Source organism: Artibeus jamaicensis, unplaced genomic scaffold (assembly GCF_021234435.1).
Source record: "Artibeus jamaicensis isolate MK-2021 breed Jamaican fruit bat unplaced genomic scaffold, CSHL_Jam_final contig_797, whole genome shotgun sequence".
NCBI lineage: Eukaryota > Metazoa > Chordata > Mammalia > Chiroptera > Phyllostomidae > Artibeus > Artibeus jamaicensis.
Genome location: NW_026521977.1, coordinates 28,378,965 through 28,392,978, shown reverse-complemented (window position 1 = coordinate 28,392,978; position 14,014 = coordinate 28,378,965). Strand labels below are relative to the sequence as shown.

The following is a 14,014-nucleotide window of genomic DNA, read 5'->3' as shown; positions in this document are numbered from 1 at the left end:
GATTAAACAGTCTCTTTGCCTTATCTCAAAACAGAAACAAAGCATATTATTGTGCAGTACAGACCTCCTGGTGAGTTAAATGCCCTTTATTTTTCATGTCTCCAGGGTTCACCACAGCAGGGAGATGCCATGGGAGAACTGAATTTACTGTCTTTCACAGTTTTCCCCACATTAGTGCTAGTTTGTGTTTGTCCATCTCTGTCTCTCTCAGATTATCTCCTGCTGCATACTACGCTCAGAGGATGATCCAGTATCTCTCACGGAGAGACAGTATTCGCCAGCGCTCCATGCGCTACCAACAGAACCGGCTTCGTTCTTCCACCTCCTCCTCTTCCTCAGACAACCAGGGTCCATCAGTAGAGGGAACCGACTTGGAATTTGAGGACTTTGAGTAAGTACACACTCAGCTTGCTTTCTTCCCTCTGCTCTCAAGCTGTGAGTGCTTCCAAGTTGGTCATTGTCTGAGTGTCATTCTAGCTTCAAACCTCTAAATGACTATTTATGAGTAATAGGATGGGATGAGGGACTGAGGGTTAAAACGCCCAGGGTACTCTCACCTCCTGCAGTTGTGTTGCTCATTCACTGGAGCTGGTGAGAAGAGACAGCCCATTGGGCCCCAGGCCAGACTGGGAGAAGATGGCTGCTGCTCTTCAGGCAACATTTTAATTTCGCTTTGCCTGAACAGTGACAGTGGAAATGCATCTCATGGTCTGTCTTCACAACAAGAAGGCAGGAAGCTTGGGTTTTTGTTTTTTTTTTCTTAAGCAGAGTAGGTATTGAGAGATTAAAAAGAAAATACCTGGATTTTCCTAAAAGTTAGGTTCTTTTAGAACTCCTTCATCGCATTGGTACTTTGAGGTTTTACTCGATTACCTAAATGTTCTTATTCTCCCTCCAGGTCCCTTCCCCATGAATCATTTGAAAATTGCCTGTTAGATTAATGTGGTGGGTTGACAAGTGATTCCTTCCTCTTCTGGACTTTTTAGTTGTTGGTTGGGGGATGGGATGAGCAAAAGGAACAGGGGTCAGCCCCAGCCTCCAGAATTCAAGCTTCCCAGTCTGACTTCTGGGTTGTGCCTTCTCTGACCTGCTGCCCCTGACCTTTCTAACCATTCATTGTATTTCTTTCCATTCTGAAACTGTGCTTTTCTGGCTTGTATGAGATTGGACACTTGGCTTTTGTTTTGATTCCTGTATTTTGATTTCTCGAACATGTCAAATGAGAGAGAAGGGTGTTTAAGTAATTTTTTTTCCTTGCTGGCAGTATTGGAATAGGATAGCCTGTCAGTCGTTTTGCTCTTTTCCCCTCCATCTTAACATAGCCTGGTCAGGCCTGGGATCTTGAGAGTTCTTGCCTCCCCTCAACCTTCCTTTTCTGTGAGGTGAATGGATAGTTCCCCAGGCACCATCTTGCAACAGAGCTTTATGATGTGTTTGAGAAATCTCTTTGCCAGAAAGAACTAAAAAGGTAGGAGCAACCTTTGTACTAGTTTACCTTCCTGATGCGATCCTTAAAAGCCCACTACACTGGCAATTGTGTACTTGGAAGCAGAACGAAGACTAAGTGGGAGGTCATTAACCTGAGGAAGATATAAATGTGAAAGAAATTCAGAGATGCTCTGCAGCACTGTGGTGTGGCAAATGGAGCAGGGGGGCTGGCCCTCTGTCATCACCTCTGAGAGAAGGGCTCAGCTACTGTCTGACTCTCAGAATGCAATCATTCTCCATTCTGTCCACTCTAGGGGGAGGTGGATGTGTATAGTGGCAGTAAAGGGAAAGTGTCTTTACTCCCTTAGCCAGGCAGATACCTGTAGTGAGATATCTTCCCCTGTAGATGTGATTATTTTCCCAGCACGGGAATTTATTCAGGGAAGCAGTTTCAGTACCAAGGCTGCTAGGACTTGGTGCTGCTCAAAGCCTCAGCAATCCTGTAGAGCTTTGGGAGTCAGTGCAGGTTGCCTAGCCCCCTCCATGCACACTTGGAAGGCTCCGTGATATCTCTTTGCAGTGGTGGGATGAGGGGCTCATGCCTTTGAGCTGTGTCTTGCCTCGTGACTTGTCCTTCACAATGGAGTTCTGGGTTAGTTTAAAATGTTCTGTTCTCAGCTTACCTTCTCTTTCTTCTGCTACCACCTCCTCCCTTTCCCCTTCCTTCCCCCTCGATTTTCCTATGTCAGACTGCCTCCTCCTTGTGCTCCCCACATCCCACCTGTGCTCTCACCTCCCCTCAGCTTTGGCACGACCTGAATTTACATTACCTTCTTCACCTTCCATGCACTGACTAACTTTCCATTGTTGTTTTAGGAGTCTTGTATTGCTCCCTGGTTAGTAACAATGGGCTGATTTCTATAATGCCCCTCTGAAAGTCTCTCTCTTGAATGCTTGCTTTTCTTTTTGTGTTAATATAGACTGCGATTTTGTTTTTAACAGCAGCTGTGCATTGGTCATGTCAGTATTAGTAGTCCAGGTCTTCTAGTGAAGGATATTGTTGGCTGGTTGATGCTCATTTACTGTCTGTTCGTTCTGTCCCTGCATCCTTGCTTCCTTTCTTCCTCCCGCTGTAAGCTGAGTGCTGCTTGTGGTCGCTCTGCTTCTCAATATCTAAGTGTTCCGAGGAGGGAGAGAGAGAAATTAGGGAATGTGCTAGCCCATTTACATTTCTCTGCTCTAGTCCTTTTTCTTAATTTTAATAACTAGAAGGAAAGTTAGAGGCATATGCAGTCATAATTTATAGTTCTTTCTGGTGAGTTAGACGTGGCCTGAAATCTTCCAAACATACTTAGGGTACCATTAAAAGAAACTGTTCTATTGGGTATCCTCACCTTCACAGCATATCATGCCTCTGCCTTTGCCACCCCACTTCGGCCTCTTCAGTTTCCTTCCATTGGCTAGAGCTTACACCACTGCTCTTCTCTAGCTTGTCCCATCCAGGTGTGTAGAGTCCCCAGAAAATGAAGGGGAGCCATTACCCAGATCCATCATTTTGATTCTCTTCCATCTATTGAATGAAAGGTATCAGCTATAATTTTCATTTGTATACTAATTTATAACATACAAAATATATTTGTAGTATATATATGTTAATATACATTTTTAAAATCTTGTTTAATCCTTATAACAACACAGATATTTACTTCATTGTGGTGTTCTAAATGAGGATACTGAGACTTCACCAAAATCAGATATGCCTGATTAGAGAGCAAGAGCTAGCATATTTAGTGTCTTGACTATTATTGTCCTATAGATTTAAAAACCTTTAAAAGTGATATACAGCCATATTTGAGCCCTTGCTCCATGAGCTTGCTGTGGAATAAAACTGTCTAGGTTTATCTCTAGGGAAGATAGCTTTAAAGGTTGGTCAGCATCAGGTTAAATTTTCTGTTCTTTTGTAGTCTGGATTAATGACGATCTACCCAGGCTGGCATCTTCTTCTGCCATTTATCTCTGTCTGTGGTAAGGATTGAGACTGCAGGGCCCCTGTGTTTGTTAAAATGCAGACCTGTCAGCCGGTCTGTCCTCAGCCCTCAGCATTTGTCTTTGCGTAAAGATATTCACAAGCAGGGTAAAGGTGTGTCTGCCTGCGACATTGCTGTCTGCCTGCTAGAATGTAGACAGCAAATAAGCATAAAGCAAATTCCCATTTTCATTTTCACTGTTCCTTTGGAAAGATTGAAGGGAGGCTTTTCTGAATCCCAGTGCTATGTCCCAGTGGTTGCTGAAGCCTGTGAAAGAGGTGGTGAATGTGACTTTATTATGACTATTGGTCCAGCTGTTTTTGCCCCCTTCCACATTTTGTCTGTTATTCTGAATGTACTTATGATCCCAGAATCATTCCTAGCTAATGTCTCTGCCCTTCCTGACTGTTTTTGTAACTCTTCGCCTTCCCAGGCAAAGGGGATACCCTGACTCATGATAGTCAGAACCACAGAACCTTCAGATTAGATCAGTCACAGATATTTCTACCACACATACCAGCCACTAGGTAATTATATTCCACTTCTTTTTTTTTAAATGTTTATTTATAGTTGACATTCTCAACTTCTTGAAAACTGTTGCTAGCACAGAAGAGAACAAGTCCTCCATTCACAGTTGTGATGCTAGGCTGTACTCTAGAAAAACATTCCAGTGGGAATTCTAGTGGTTCAGCCTGTGATGAAGTCTTTTTAGGTCTATTCCATTTATTTTCTTAATTCTGTTAATTTCTCTACTTGTATTTGGTTCCCTTTACCCAGAAATCCATATTGCATTGTAATATACAAAAACACTTTATTTGAGTATGACAGCCATTTTTGGGTATGCGAAATGGGTTTATGTTTCTCAGTTTGGCATGCTACAGTATCACATACACATGTACAGAGGAGCATCACTCAGCCAGAGCATCTCCTTTTATGGTCCCCTTGTGATGCTTTCTGGCAAAGAAGTCATTAAAAGATCTTGGTATATGATGTAATTTGAGTTCTGAAGGCTGTCACTCAGCTCTACCATTTGATTGGGTGTGACTTGGGGGAGTTACTTGCTTTCAGTTTAGAATTTAATATTCTGTATCTGCCTTTTTTATAATTTTTTTTTTAAATTTTCCGAGAGAGCAGAGGGGAGGGAGGAAGACAGAGATAAACATTGATGTGAGAGAGAAACATCTATCTGTTGTCTCTTGCACACCCCGTGACCGGGAATAGAACTGGTGACCTTTCAATTTGCGGGATGGCACCCAGCCAACTGAGCCATGTGGATCAGGGCTCCATTTGCCCTTTTGACATAGCTGAAATTTAGTTGAACTGTGGCATAGAAAATATAGAAATCGAGTCATACTGCTCTTACCTGTCTGTCAGCGAAATCTGACAGTTGTGTGAGACTCATACTTCAAGTTCTCATGGCTAGAAATTTCAGTAGAGCCTTATGTCCTTGGTAGTACTTGCTCCTGCTCTCTCTTCTGTGCCCAGAATTTCCAGGACCCCTATGGGAGTCAGTGACTACTCACAGCAAGTACATAATTTGTAGCCAAGAGATAGAAGAGGAAATCTTCAGAGGAAGATGTAATCTCTTTTATTTTGAAATAGAATTGCCTTTGTCTCTTCCTTTGACTTACAAACAATAGACTCTTTGATATTAGAAGTACAAGAGAAACTCTAAGGAAACACTGTAAAGTTACTATTCTCTTTACATACTAGAACCTGCTAAAGTGATTGAGAATCAGGCAAACAACTACCTTTGTTGAGGGGTGGTATTGTACAAAAATAGTTCTTACAGTGGGATGAGATGAGAAGCTGTTCCCTTCCATTTTACCAGAGAGTTTTAAGTAATTTCATTTATTTGATTTTTTGTGTGTGTGTGATAATTGATTATTTTTACACAGTGGACTTAGAAAAGTTCGCCGTATTTTTTGGGACCATAAGAGGCACCCAGGTTTTAGAGGAGGAAAATAAGGAAAAATTTTTGAATAAAAAAATGTGGTAAAATATTTAATAACATAATATTTCATCAGTGTAAATGTAAACAGAACTCAGCAGCAGCATTAATAACCATTATTCCTCCCAAATGGGGGTGTGCGTCTTATACTTTGAAAATACGGGTAAGTCTTAAAATAGGACCTATCTTTAGGTATACTTAGGAGAAAGGCAAATAAATGTACAATTTCTGTGCAGATAAATGCATACAAACACTAAGTAGCATGGAATATTTCAGATATTCCTTCGTTGGTAAGTGGCTAAACTATAAAGTTGAAGATATGTGGCAGATGAGCCCCAAGAATTAATGTGGTATCAGATCTAAAGGTGTCTTTGTGCCTTGCAAGCGAGATGAACTTGATTCTGTAGGTGAGAGGAAGTCATTGAAGAGTTTTAAGCTATGGGCTAACATGGTCAGATTTTTACATAAATGTCTTACAATGTGGACTGGATGAGATACCACTGAAGTACAGGACAGCATGGTATGAAGGGAGAGTATTTGGGGAGATGTGAGAAGGCTTCATGGATTTTACCTGGGTGTGAAGACTGCACAGGACTTAGATGAACTGGTGTGGAGGGTGAAGGTAGAGAGGGAGATTCTAGACCAGGGGTGTCAAACTCATCTTCACCAGGGGCCACATCAGCCTTGTGGTTGTATTCAAAGAGCCAAAATAATTTTCGGACTATATAACTGTTAAGGAGTTGAAATTATATTCTGCCTTTTGAAGGTAACTGAGAGGTTGATGTGGCCCCCGGTGAAAATGAGTTTGACACCCCTGGTCTAGGGAATAGCCCTGGGTTCTAGTTTTGGCTGAGCTTGTGATCTGTCATTAGTCCTTGGACAAGTTCCTTGCCCACCCTGTGCCTCAGTGTCTGATTTGTATAATGAGGTTTTCACTCACTGAATTTTCTTTTAGCACTACAGTTCTTGGATCTTTGCAGGAGGAAATGATCTTGGGAGAATTCCCCTGGTACTCAGCAGAGGTAGAATAATCAAAGTCTCAGAAAAGTGAGGGATACTTCATGAAGATTAGAAATAGAAGATCTGGTACCTGCAGAGCCCCAAAATATTTATAAAATACATGTCTACCTGAATTCTAACTCTTTACTGAGGGTTTTGAGCCTACTGCTTAGAAATATGTAATACTGCTTGACAACTTTAGAATTAGTACCCTTTTTGTGCAAGTTAAATATATATGTGAATATTTATTTTGAGGAATGCAGAAGAGAAAGAAAATGGACTCTGTCTGGATTGTGCTTGGGCTTCGAATGGGAGAATACAGAAGGAAAAATTAAACTCCCAGGATAGCAGAGGGAGAAAAGAGACAATAACCACTTAGAGATACATTTATTTTTTAACATAAAGTGCACAAGAGAAATAACTGATTTTCATAATGTATGCAGATGAAATTAAACGTAGAATAAGCAAGGAGAGGAATTTGTAAATGGTAATTATCTGTTATATCACTGTTCTTTGGAGAAAAATTAAAGCTTTGCTGTTCCATTAGACCTATGCCATTAGATATTCTTGTGAATGTTATCAGCTGGGCCTGTGCCTCGCCCCCAGAAATCTAAGCCCTCACTTGTGTGCCACCACCGTTCTGCAGTGGAGACTGGGGCTGCAGTTCTAACAGCACCCAAGTAAGGAAAGGACTTGACCAGGATCACTGTGCCATCCAGGGACAGGAGTACGCACTAGGCCTTCTATTATCTGGAGATGGAGAAGAACCAGAAGAACATAGGGAAACAAGTATTGTTTTTAATAGTCTAATTTTCAGCAACATCTTCTATATAGTGTTAAGAGGACAATGGCCTTTTGAGCTATATGCTACAAGAACTTTATTTGTAAAGGCCAGAGTCAGAACTGTTTGTTACTGGGGAGTAATGACAACCTGACTGTCTGGTCAGGACTCAGACAGCAGTCTGTAGGTGTAGTTTTCATTCCTTTAAATTATAGCCTTTCTCTCAGGCAATTAATTCCAGACATTTAGCAAGAGTTGCTGCCGTGTTTCTCCTTTGTTCCTGAGATGTATTTTCTTGTATTTGGCACTTGTCTTACGTGCTTGTTTGAAGGGTGTTTTTTTCTTATGAAATCTTTTACAAGAAAGTCTTATTTTTTTCCTCCTCTCTTCCCCAAATATCATTCTGAGAGATAATCAGAGATGCATAGAGTTCAACAACTGGGAAAGCCATTAATAACTCAGCCAGCATCCATCCTGCTGGCTTAAAGGCAGCATCTAGCTTCTGGTTGATGAAATTGATGAGGATTTCTCTGGTGTTTCCCTGCAAAGTATTTCTGGTGAGAAAGAGTTCTCCTGTGGTGGAGGAGCAGTACCAACATATCTGCATAACCTGGTCTTTACCAGTTTCGGTTTTGTTTTTTAAGCCCTCCTTGAAAAGGGCATGAGCTATGTTAGGCCCCAGTATTTACCACCTTCCACTAGTCCTAGGATAGACTCTGTCTGGGTCTTCCTTTTTTTCCCCACTGTTCATCTATAAAACATCTTCCAGTTTACTCATTTGTCTCTTTCTGACTGATTTTGCCTCCTTCGTCTCAGGGAGCCATGCTTCATGTTGATCTTGTACCAGTACTGAAGTGAGTAGCAGTGTAGTTTTCTAAAAACAACATTATTTTAAGTACTCTTTTCTTAGAACTCTTACCAGTCATCCTTTCCCCTCCCTCTAAACCACACCCCTCACAGCAAGTAATCTGTGTGTTGAAATTTGTTTCCCCATCTAACCTCCTTGTTATTTCTGAATCCTCCCTTCTTTCTAGACTATAAAACCTGAGATCATTAGTTGCTCTTTTCACCTCTAGTTTATTTGAAGGTGTGCCTTTAGTCAAAGAGTTTTGTGTGTCAGCATTGAAATCCAGGACCTTTTTCCTCTTTTTGCCTAATTCGTTCTTTGGTTGAAGATTCTGACCTTTGCCATCTTACCCATTCCTGTTTTCGAGGTTTTTCCTGGTCAGTAAATGGTCGAGCTTTTTTAAAAAATATATTTTATTGATTATGCCATTACAGTTGCCCCCATTCCCCCTTTCATTCCCCTCCACCCTGCACACCCCCTCCCTCCCATCCCCCCCTTTAGTTCATGTCCATGTGTCACAAGTTTCGAGCTGTTTTTATTACAAGCTATTTTTTTCTAAGTACCATTTTTTTCCCATAGGCAGCATCTCATTTGTGTGTTCACCCACCATGTTTCACATTTTTCTAATCATTCTGGGTCCCGTTCTATTATTTCTCTGTATTGGCTGGGGTTCTCAACACTATAAGTTTGAAGTCATTTCTACATTTTATTGAGATGCTGTTATGTTCCATCTTCACCATTAGTTAAGATGTTAAGCTGAGGACCAGCAAATACACCTCCACTCAATATATTACCTCTTTTATGTTGCCTAATGTAACCATCAGTCTGAGATGTTGCTTATAACTGAGCCAGTAGATCTCATTCTTACTTTCGTGTGTGTGTGTGTGTGTGTGTGTGTGTATCTATCCTCCAGCAATTTCTAAATACTGTAAAGCCATTACCTCTGGCCATGTTTCATGTCCCCCCTCCCCCTTTTTGTAATGGAGGAAGAAACTGGATCAGAAAGAAGTTGTTTTTAGGTATTAATAACAATAAAAAGAGGTTGTAGGAGCCCAAGTTTCCCCCCAGCTCCGGTGTTTGTTTTTCTTTGCCTTCTAGTGTTCTTTAACCAAGCTGTGTGTCATGATCTAACACCAGATAGGGTGGTGCTGGTTGTCCAGACGGAAAGCACGCTGGACCTTGCAGAAGTAAATTGTCGGCTCCACAATGTGATTCTGGGCAGACCAGCTCTCTCTCACAGCTGTGGAATAAAGTAATGGATTTTTCACATGATGCTTCTTTCTGTAATATAGTTTTCAACCTTATGAAGGCCTAAGACCCTTCTTTACTTCAAAATTTTTTCTAACTCCTCTCATGATAATTAAGTTGTACTTTTAGTGCCCATGGATAAGTAAATTATACTGTTATGAAAACATGAATTCATTTGTACTTTTAATGAATTGGTACTTTGATCACACTTGACTCTACATGTTTGAAAAATAATATGCTTAATTTGATATGCAAATAAGGTTAAATTATTTGTTTGATGTTCAGCTACTCCTTGTGTACATGTGGCTACTAAGACCTTATGGTAATAATTTGTGGGCTCCCCAAAGCTTCATTCTATTGGTCAGGAACTTCTGATCTCATTCTTTTTAGTCCCCTTTTTAATTTTCGTGTGTGTGTGTGTGTGTAGTCTTACCTCTCTCCTTGCCTTTATGTGTAGAATTTCAAGTCAAAGGAATATATGTTAGGAGAACAATAATGTGCTTTCTCTTTTGGGAAAATAAAAACCAAGTACTGACTTTTAATGGTTCAGCTTCCAATATCCCTGGTATTGATTTGTTTTTAAATGCTCAGCATCCAATTCCACCAAGATATAAAAACCTTCCCAGGCTTTTGTTTCTGGCTTGTAAAGCTCCCAGTGGTCCATTTGAAAGCCATAATGTTATCTTAATTTTGGTTCCAGAGTGTTTTTGAAGATTATCTTGTTACATTGAAGATAATCCAAAGGGAGAGTTAGGAAAATATCCCAAATCAGGCTCTCAGAGGTTAATTTATTTTATAGAGTTGTTTAAGCAGCTAATTAACTTCTCTGTCCAGCCAGTGGCCTTTGGCTTATTGTTCCTTTGATACATTGGAAACTTAAGCCATGTGAAGTCGCTGCCTTCTCTTTCTTTGTAGGAAGCAGTGAAGTGTAATGAATGCAGTGAGAAAGGGCTTTGGAGTTAGATATGTCTTCCTTGAATCCTGCTTCAACCGCTCACTAGTTGAGTGATCTTGGGCGTTTGCTTCTCTGGTTCTTAATTTCCTTATTTGTAAAACAGAGCTAATAATACTTCATGAGATATCTAGAAGTATTAAATGGGATAACACAGTAATAACCTTTGTATTAGAACTTCATAGATACATAACAAATGGTGGTTATTACAGACCATAAAGAAAACACCTAGAGCTTTTTCTTTTTGCTGAACTGACCTGACTTAGGTTTGTATTGTCTAATATTCTTTCTCATTGTCAATTTTTCAGTCTCTAAAAGAAGAGACTCTTTAGTGTCTTTAACTTATCATTGATTTTTCCACACCAAGGGTCTAAACAGATTCACTGGAAGATAACCACTTGCTGGATGAAATTGATGAGGGAGTTTTTCTTCAAGACCCCCCCCAAAGCCAAAGTTTCTCTGTATCTTTCAATTTAGATAAAAGTACCCATGCTAGATCCCTTAGAAGATCTAAACCTGTCTTCAGTTTCAGAAGTTGCAGAGTTCAGAGACCACATTAACTCAAAATAATCTTCCTTCTTCTTGCTCAACTGTTAGTAAATGCTCATGAATTTTTTAGTTGAGGTACTCCAGAAATACAGTATATGAATGTACCACCCAAATTAGTAAGCAGATAGATCACCGATTTCCCTGGGGTCTTCTCCTAGGTATAGGAACTTCATTTGGGGGATGGTTGTCTTTTGGGCTGGTGGCTGGTTCTGCTTTAGTGACTCTCTTATATGCAGTCTTTTTGTTTTCTCTAGGGACAACGGTGACAGATCCAGGCACCGAGCTCCGCGCAATGCCCGGATGTCTGCACCTTCACTTGGACGCTTTGTCCCAAGGTAAGAACTGGGCATTCGTCCTTTATGAGAGACTTTCATGAGGAGGCCTCTATGATAACCCGGGTTTAGTTTTTAAATCTACTTTTTGGTCTTTCGATTGTCCATATCTGGAATTATTTTCTAGTGAGCCTGTGATCCAGCCCTGCCACCTAAAGATTGACAAGAGATGACTGGCCGCAGTAAAAAGAGATAGAATAATGGTTTGGGGAGCTTCTTCCTGTTCAAGAATAGAAGCCCTGGGAAGCTTTAGGAAGATCAAGAAGTACAAATTAGTGAATGTACAAATCCTAGGAATTTTTACTCTGCTCTGGGCTTCTGTGGATTCCTAGGCCTAGTTGGATCCCTTATCCTTGATTCTCAAGGTTAGGTTCATAGTATATCTCCCTTGTTTTATGGTTGTCTTTAGTAGGCTTTTCACACCTGATTCCTTCTTATAGGCGTTTCTTGCTGCCTGAATACTTGCCTTATGCTGGGATTTTTCATGAACGTGGACAGCCTGGCTTGGCTACTCACTCTTCTGTTAACAGGGTCCTGGCAGGTAAGGAAATGTTTCTTTGCATTGTGAAAATTTGAAGGTTCCGGGAGCCAGATAAAGCTTTCTCCTTCCTTTACTTATGTTGATATGACGGCATCTTGCCATCTGGCTGAAAACTCTGTTTTGAGGTCTTGTACTCAGTTTCTTACTTCAGAGCAGGAAACTGCAAGATTGAAGAAAGCTGTTTCTCTTGCCAAATCCTACTTCCTTCAGACATATTTTTTAAAAATGTTTTTGTTGTTTAAACCATTTGTTTCTTAATTCAGCAGTTAGATTCTGGCTATTGAATGATAAAGGTGGTCTGTTCATGCTTCAGTTGGTGAGATACTCATGAGCCAGATCCTGTGATTTAATTAAGGACTTAATGCACACCTCTCCTACCCTTTGCTACTGGCAGCACATGGAGTTTCCAGGTGCTGTGGAATCTTCCAAGGAAGGAGAAGAGACCTGTAGAGCTCGCTCAGAAAGCCCCACAAAACAGAAGTGGACTGAACAAGGCCAGCAGAGGCAGTTTTATGGTGGCTGAATAGCTTAGTGACCAGTATTTTTGGACTAAGATGCGTGATGCAACTTGGCTCTGAGACATCGTGTGTGTGCTGCTGCTGGGCAATCTCTAAACAAGGAAACAAGGCAGGATTCTGGTTTTTTCCTGACAAAGGTTATTTCCCCATCACACTCTTTCCCTCCCTTGTCCCCACTTCCGAGGCCAACTTGTAAATATATGTATGTGGAGGCATAAAAGGTATAAAAATCAAGCCACAGTTAAATATATATTTTAAGTGTATTTTTAATAAGCATCTTTATTTAAAATTTTTAAAAAGATTTTATTTATTTATTTTTAGAGAGAGAGGAAGGGAAGGAGGAGAGAGAGAGGAAGAGAAAGGGAGAAACATCAATGTGTGGTTGCCTCTCATGCGCGCCCCCCCCCCCCCACTGAGGACCTGGCCCAAAACCCGGGCATGTGCCCTGACTGGGAATCGAACCAGTGCCCCTTTGGTTCACAGGCCAGTGATCAATCCACTGTGTTATCAGCCAGGGCTATTACAATTTTTTCATTGAAATTATGAAAATTTTTTCATTGAAATTTGGAAAATCTGAGCCATGTGGTGGTTAAAGGAGTTCAAGGTAGGGAGCTTTGTGCGGCAGTGGCACTGTCAGGTGGAACATTGTGATTGAACCAAGCTACTGTGACAGCTGGTAGGCATGGGATCTGGCCTCCCCTGAGAAGTAGTATCCTTCACCCAATGTCAAGGCCTAGAAATCCCGGAAACCTTTGTGCTTTCTCTGTTGGACAGCAGGACTTCTTCACAGGCCCAGGCTTGGCTGGGGAGCAGACTACACAATGGTCCCCCGACAACCTCATCTGAGGGAGGAGGTTTCTGGCCCGAGTTGGTAAACAGACCCCATGGCTCTGTGCTTCTCCTTGCTTGGCACTCCTGTGTGGCTTGGCTGCTAGCATGTGGAAGCCCCTCCCTGGCGGATAATCACTTGCTGCCAGGCTGTACTACCAAGCTATTCTCCACCCTTCTTTGTTCCAGACATCTGCCTCCACCACCCCACACAGCACCTCCTGCTCCTCTGCTGCTGGGAAGAAATCTCTGTTTCTGTTTCTTGGCATTTAGCTTTTTTGGAACAGCTGTATGTTGGTTTTTTTCTTTTTTCTTTTCCTTCCTTTGATTTAATAACTCTACCTCCATTTCCTATTCCCTACCTTTTGCCCAGAGGTCTGACCCCAAATGGCCCCATTTCACTTATGGCTACCTTTGAATATCGGGGTTGTATTCCAGCAGGCAGGTGTTTACTGATATGGAAAAGTTCTCTAACAAGGATACAGAGTGCCATGAGGGGAGGAAGATCTAAACTCTTAGGAATCCCACTCTTGAGTTAGATTAGTAGATGGTTTCCATTCATAATTAAACTAGTGTCTCCCATTTTCTCAACATACATGTTACAGAGTGCCTTTTGGCCTTTTCTTTCTTTAAAAACAAGATTTTCTTTATTTTTAGAGAGAGAGAGAGAGAGAGAGAGAGGAAGGGAAAGAGAGTGGGACAGAAATATCTATATGCAGGAGATACATTGATTGGTTGTCTCTCACATGCCCCCAACCCATGGACCTGGCCTACAATCCAGACTTGTGCCCTGACTGGGAATCAAACTGGCAACCTTTGGTTCTCAGGCTGTGCTCAGTCTACTGAGCCACAGAAGCCAGAAGAGCCTTTTCTTGGCAGACTTCATTATTTGTATGTATTTGGATGTCCCTCCAGATTCTTTTGATAAGTGTCTGTCTTTTTACTTCTATTGAGAAAAGTCCAATAATAACAATAGCAATCAAAGAAAGCCTAACATTTATTGAGCACTTGCT

The 14,014-nt window shown here is 41.2% G+C and overlaps 1 protein-coding gene across 14 annotated transcripts in view; it reads left to right on the top strand.

Moving 5' to 3' along the window:
* The window catches only part of AMBRA1 (autophagy and beclin 1 regulator 1), a 179,668-nt gene that overhangs the window by 78,432 nt on the left and 87,222 nt on the right, over window positions 1–14,014 (top strand). For 11 of the 14 annotated variants that reach the window (XM_037166185.2, XM_053673118.1, XM_037166186.2 and 8 more), the window contains 3 exons: window positions 212–391; window positions 11,037–11,117; window positions 11,555–11,655. In XM_037166185.2, the coding sequence (XP_037022080.2) occupies window positions 212–391; window positions 11,037–11,117; window positions 11,555–11,655 (362 nt within the window). The remainder of the gene's footprint in view (window positions 1–211; window positions 392–11,036; window positions 11,118–11,554; window positions 11,656–14,014) is intronic. The other 3 variants (XM_053673120.1, XM_037166187.2, XM_037166190.2) reach the window with 1 other exon arrangement.